This window comes from Myotis davidii, unplaced genomic scaffold, assembly GCF_000327345.1.
Source record: "Myotis davidii unplaced genomic scaffold, ASM32734v1 scaffold8, whole genome shotgun sequence".
Lineage (NCBI taxonomy): Eukaryota > Metazoa > Chordata > Mammalia > Chiroptera > Vespertilionidae > Myotis > Myotis davidii.
Window position 1 is genome coordinate 2605574 of NW_006299520.1, and position 6481 is coordinate 2612054.

At 41.1% G+C, this 6481-nt stretch overlaps 1 protein-coding gene across 1 annotated transcript in view; it reads right to left on the reverse strand.

Moving 5' to 3' along the window:
- Positions 1–223: 223 nt before the first annotated feature.
- The window catches only part of ARHGAP42 (Rho GTPase activating protein 42), a 208959-nt gene continuing 202701 nt past the window's right edge, over positions 224–6481 (reverse strand). Inside the window, exons 22-23 of the mRNA XM_006775261.2 lie at positions 4151–4230; positions 224–3768 (exon numbers count right to left, since the gene is read on the reverse strand). Coding sequence (XP_006775324.1) covers positions 3680–3768; positions 4151–4230 — 169 coding nt within the window. The 3' untranslated portion in view covers positions 224–3679. The remainder of the gene's footprint in view (positions 3769–4150; positions 4231–6481) is intronic.

Here is a 6481-nt window from a genome sequence, read left to right on the forward strand (position 1 = left end):
CTCTGCGGGTCTCTTCTGCACCAGCATCCACATGGATGATATCCTCTCTCACATCAGACACAGAGCTGAAGGATGAGGCTGGGCGGGAGGTCAGCAGGGACACCTTCACAGGATTAACGCGCCAAGTTTATTTTTCTTACAACATGGTGGAAGTTTAGAAAGCATGCCACAACATGTAAAACCAAATATCTAGAACAAGAATAAAAGTCAGTATGTATCTTTATTTTCCCTATTTGGGAACCTGGATCATTGGGGATTGTACCGTAAGGTACTCTTTTTTTCTCTCCACCCATTCCTGAAAGAGCCAGCAATCGAGCTATTGTTGAGAAACCTGGTTGTACTCATTCATATTACGAAGCACAGAGTGCTGACCCAATTAGCAAAACCATGCACATCAAACAAGGAGCAATAGCGCTTCCTCACCCTTCGTGGGCACTGCAGGAATACAAGCATTATTTTACTGTTCAGACATATATATTCACAGAGCAGCATAAGCCTTCAGTTGATGGACTAGTTTCTTTCGACTTGGTAGAGTTATGGTACAAAAAGAGTCACCTGTTAAATACATAACTGTTTGCCCTTGGGGATATTTTCACACAACACCCAAGGTGACTGACTTAGACTCATCAACCTCACCTTCATACTGATTATACTGTAACCAGGTTAGAATCCACATGTGTGCCTGGAGGGAGTGGATGCAGCAATTCTAACAACTTCACATTGTCTCTGACAAGCTAAGGTTTTATCATTGAAATGCTGTCACATTTTGGAATCTGATCTCCCAATGATTGGCATTACCTTCTTGTGTAATTAATATTGTGATGCAGAGCACATGTTTACATTTTCCCTCTGCTCATAAACACCTTATCTGCAGGAAATTCATTCCGTGAGAAAAGCAGTTGTAGTCTATCTCCGATATATAGGGTATCCCCCCAAATGTATACACACACTCTGAATAATTATAAAGACAGTGTTTACTAAAATGCATTTTATTTCAAAACTGAGCTATCAGCTATTAAAGTGCGTACACATTTTTTGGGGACACCCTGTATATAGCCATGACTTGCTTACACGTGTACTCGGTATAAAGAAAAAAGAACCATCCTCCAAAAATCTGTAAGATTAACACTTCAAACAAAACCACGGTTTGAAGAAGCACTTTTGTAGCTTGTTTCACAAAAAGGACCACAGCATGTACTGCCACAGGCACGCCTCACCAGGAGAAAGCACTTCATGCCACATCCTAGACAGCAAAAGCTTAATTCCCGACTGAAATTAGCTCGCAGACAACTCAGAGGCAGGAACACTCTGGTCTGTGTGAAAATACAATGAAGGGTGAGATTTCCTTGTGCAGCAGCAAGTGAAGTAGAATTCTGAATCTCTTTTTGGAGTCAGGTTGGTCTACGAAAGAAAATCAATTTGCTTTTAAGAGGTTCTAATCTGGTAGGATGCCAGACGATGGCAAGGGTGGTCACAGTGAGAGCGCTGTATAGACTAAGGGACTGGCAGTTACTGTGGAAAGACAACCTTCTGTTCCAGCAGAGGGTAGTCGAGGGTGTCGGCAAAGCTATTATTACTAATAAAGGCCACCAAGGGTCTAGAGATCAAGAAGCTGTAGCAACACCCAATTATCATGTACAAAAAACGAACAGCAGGAGGAAAGCAAAAAAGAGAGAGAGAGAGAGAGAGAGAGAGAGAGAGGGAGAGAAACATTTATCAGTTTTTTTCATTATATTACTAATTTTTATAACATTAAATAGTTTTTCATTCCAATGCACTATTTATTTCTGATTGTGACCCCACCTACTGTTATTCTCTTTTTTTTAAATTCTACTCTATTTTTCCATTTTTAATTTTAAAAACATAAACGCTTCAAGGCATAGTGTGTACATGCGTATGTGAGTGTATATTCTATTAACTCTGGAGACATTAATTTAAAGTAGAAGAGACTGAGATTACAGAGTATAATATCACATAAAAAGAGTTTTATACAGTCAATACCTGAGTGCCTGTACAGTGGAGAACTCTAAAGTAACAAGTAAAATATAGTCCAGTGGGCCTGCGCTGTGGCAGTTAAATGACAGGTAACCAGCTTTTTGAAATCTTGAGAAGGCTCTTTGCCACATGCAAATATTTATAGAAATAATATATTAGAATTACTGAAATAGAATTATTGAAATAACAGAAATGCGTGACCAGCTGTTGACGGCATATATAAATGGGTAGTAAATTTCTATGCTCTATAAATTCAGTGAAATTCCTAATAAAGACTGTAAATTAAATGGCATTTTAAAAAATCATGTACACATTTTATTCCTGCTAAAAATGATAAAATCTTTAAGAATGTTGTGGCTTAAAATAATTTAAGAGTCCTGTACCTTTATGCTTACATTGTTTCAACTAAGCATAGACTTGAGAAGGCATAGCTTCTCTACTAGTAACTTAAAAATTTCTTGATCATTTGATGAGAGAATTTCTCATCAGCCAAAATTAGGTATCAACAGAATTCTTTGACACTTTAACATTACAAGTAGAATTTAAGTTGTACGCCTACACTTTTACATTGTTTTCCTCAGACGGTAATTATGCTTTTGTGATGCTATTATGATGCTACTATGTGCATATAATTTATCAGTATTTGTATGTAATGTAGTCAAATTTCATAGAAACCCCTAAGTAATAAAGGTAGTTTTACACATCCTCTAAACCAGGGCTCAGCAAACCACGATCCATGAGTAACACTGGACCTGCTGCCTGTTTTTGTATGATCCAGCAGCTGAAAATGGTCAAAGAGGTCTATTTCATGTCAAGATAGTTATGTGATCTTCAAGTTTCAGGGTGGGTCCATATATAAAGTTGAGTTGGCTCACAGCCTCCCCGATCTGTTTCCTTATTGTCTGTGGCTGCTTTCTGCTACGATGGCAGTTACGTGTTGTGATGGAGACTATAGGGCTTGCAAAGGACACGATATTCACTATCAGGCCTTCACAGAAATAGTTCGCTGGTCCCTACTCAAAGCCTATGGAAGGCGTCTGGATGCGGGATGGAGTGTTTCCAGTGGACTCAGTGTCTGACTTATTTTGGCTTCATTTACAGGCATTATGTACATCATTGCTTTTGAGTATTATCATCTTCCTTGGTAAACAAAAATAAAGTTACATTAAAAAAAAACTTATTTCCTTGAAATGTTTAGGACCAGCAAAACAATCATATATAAAAGCAGTATATTTTTTAAAGAAAGAAAATCATAAACGAACAGTTTACATTACATTTTTAAGTAACGATTCCAAGGTTTCTCAGAGAATGCCAGACAGTGAAGGGCAGATCCCAAAATCCTTATATCAAATTTCTAGTTTTCAAATTTCTGGGATATAGTGCTTATACAGTATTTGAGATTCTCAATTGTTATGGAGTCATTGTGGAAACTTACTTATTAAAAAGAAAGATATTTTAAGACAAGAAACGGGTATAAAAATAATAAAAAGAATGGCAAACAATTTAAACTTTTTTTCCCCTTTTCCATTAATAGGGAGCTACACAGTCTGCTGGTGTAGGACTTGATAGAAATTGTCTGTTTTCATTTAGTGGGCTGATTGCCATATCTGTGTCAGATAAAATCGTAGCACGTATTACTTGTTACCATGGATACCATGAAGATACTGCCATCCACTAAATAGTATTAGAGGAAGACAACATAATTTTCTGGGACTAGTCCTGTTTTGCCTTCATAAGTTGCCTTCAACCATCCTGGTTCCACTGATGGGTACACTAGAAAAAAAAAATAAAGTTAATGTGGCTCACTCAGGCATTAGCTTCAAATAATTATATACACAAATGGGTAAGAATCCACCCACATCAGACTGCACGAATCCACAAAACAATGTCCAGCTTCTTTCAAGATGGAAATGTCCTTCGCATTCTTATAATCAATCAGCCAATTTCTCCCATCCTCCCTCCACCCTAGATCCCGAGCTTCCCCTCCTTCCCCCGCACCCCCCGACCCAAGGAAGCTGGGGCCCAGAGGAATCTGATGTGTTCATTGGTGCAGGTCATGAGGGGCAGGGCCTCACTAGATTCTGAGTCTCCTGGCTTCCACTTTAGAATCTGATCTCTACACGATTCCTTCATGGGAGGCGCTGGGTGCACTTACCATTAGAAAAGAGCGCCCCCTGTGGGAAGGAGAGCTCGTGGCTGTGCTCTGCTTGACAGGAGTACATGGCTTTGGCTTGGCTGCAAGAGTAAAAGGCGAGTTGTAAAAACCACAACTCAAAATAAATACATGTCTAGTTCAAATTATCTTAAAAATTATATTAGTTTCTAGTTGTACTCGGAGAATAATATACACAAAAGGCACATGTAAGTGTGCAAAGTGCATTTTCCACAAACTGAACACAGGTAAGTGATCAGAAAACATGGAAAGCAACCCAAAAGCTCATCTAATGTTTGCAGGCAATGCCTCCAAGTGTAACCACAGCCTAAGTTTGTTTTAAAGAATGCCATTATTTAATTGTTGGTAAATAGGCTGTTTTGCAGCTATACCCTAAAGCATTTTTTCCTCCACTTTAATTTCAGATTAGCAGACGTGAGATCCCCAAATTAAAATGTCTACGAAGTATAGTAAATGAGTTAAGTAAGCATGATTGATGGATAAGTTGATAGTAAATGGCCACCAACAGTGGCCTCCTTGTCAGGGCGATGATGGGGACAGATAGAGGCTTTGCAAACCAGGAGGCATACCCATCTCTTAGGAAGGGAAGCCAACATTCAGCTCCCAACAGCTGGACCATATGGGAATTCAGGTTCCATACAGCCACATACTCTGGTTTCCCAAGAGAAGCCAGAATTTCAGAGTTTTCTGTGAGTTCTATTTAAAAGCACTTGAGCCAACACTAAAAGGCCATCATCATCTGAGGCCACTAATATAATCATCAGCCAAGTCATCTTTACTCTGCAATATCCATTTACTTTGGTAAGACGGGAACTCCTCCCGTCTCCACTTCTCAGCATCTCCACCACCCACGTCCATGCCAAAATCATGTGTGGTGTGACTCACTGACTGGCTTCCCACCACCCTAAATCCTCTAGGCTTCCCGTTCTGTCGCCTTGCGATCTATTCTCCACAGAGAAGCCATAGGACAGTTTGGAAAAGGTTCTGAGGATCATGCTATTTTCCAGAGAACAACCCTCTAATGCAGCAGTTCTCAACCTGTGGGTCACGACCCCTGTGGTGGTCGAACGACCTTCACAGGGGTCGCCTAAGACCATCCTGCATATCAGATATTTACATGACGATTCATAACAGTAGCAACATTACAGTTATGAAGTAGCAACGAAAATAATTTTATGGTTGGGTCACAACGTGAGAAACTATATTTAAAGGGCCAGAAGGTTGAGAACCACTGCTCTAATGGGTGACCAACTCTAGCTCCATTCCATGCACAATCGGGTGTCTGTCAGTTCTCTTGCCTCTGCTCACCTGCTGGGCTCCAGTCCCCCTAGCCCAGTGATGGCAAACCTTTTGAGCTCGGCGTGTCAGCATTTTGAAAAACCCTAACTTAACTCTGGTGCCATGTCCCATAGAGAAATTTTTTGATATTTGCAACCATAGTAAAACAAAGACTTATATTTTTGATATGTATTTTATATATTTAAATACCATTTAACAAAGAAAAATTAACCCCCCAAAAATGAGTTCGCGTGTCACCTCTGACACGCGTGTTGTAGGTTCGCCATCACTGCCCTGGCCCTTTCACCTCCTAGAACATGCCAAACCCATCCCCGCTCAGGCCAGCGGAGCCCTGGCTCTGTGATGTTTTCCTCTTGATCCTCAGGGGCTATGCACTTCTGTTCCTCTTAAATTCCCTGAGCTTTGCTGAAGGTCATGTCTTCCCTGCGCACACTCTAAAAGAGCTGCCCCGGCAATTACCAGACCCTCAGAAGACTGCACAGCAGCAGTATCTGTTATCTGTTATCTTCTCTTCTAATCGGAATGTAACCTCCATGAGCCATGCCTGCAGCCTGGTAGTAAAACTCTAAATATTTCTTGAAGATATGAGTAGGAAAAAAAAGAAGAGGGTGAGGAGGGCCGAGGAATGCTCTGGGCTCTTTTTCTACGTGACGAGTCCTTTTCAACAGTCAAGGCGCCCTTGTCTCTCTTTCCTTTGGCTCCAGCACTTTATCAGCAGACAAGCATCAGCAGGACTTGTCACGCAGATCTCTTAAAGCACCAGCGTTACATGATTTCTTTTCCCCGTTGGAGCCTGACCTTGAGTCTAACGTCTACACTTCCAGGGGAGGGTAGGTCGTTGAGACCAGGGTCCCCAAATGGATTATCTGCAGACTGGAAAGCTTATGGAGGAAAACTCCGGCCCTGCCCCCAGCGTCGGCTTCATAGGCGGTGAAGTTCAGGCTGTACTTTAGAAAGTTGGCTAGGGGAGCCCGCAGCAGCCCGGCGGGGCAATGACCACCAGCCCACATCCCA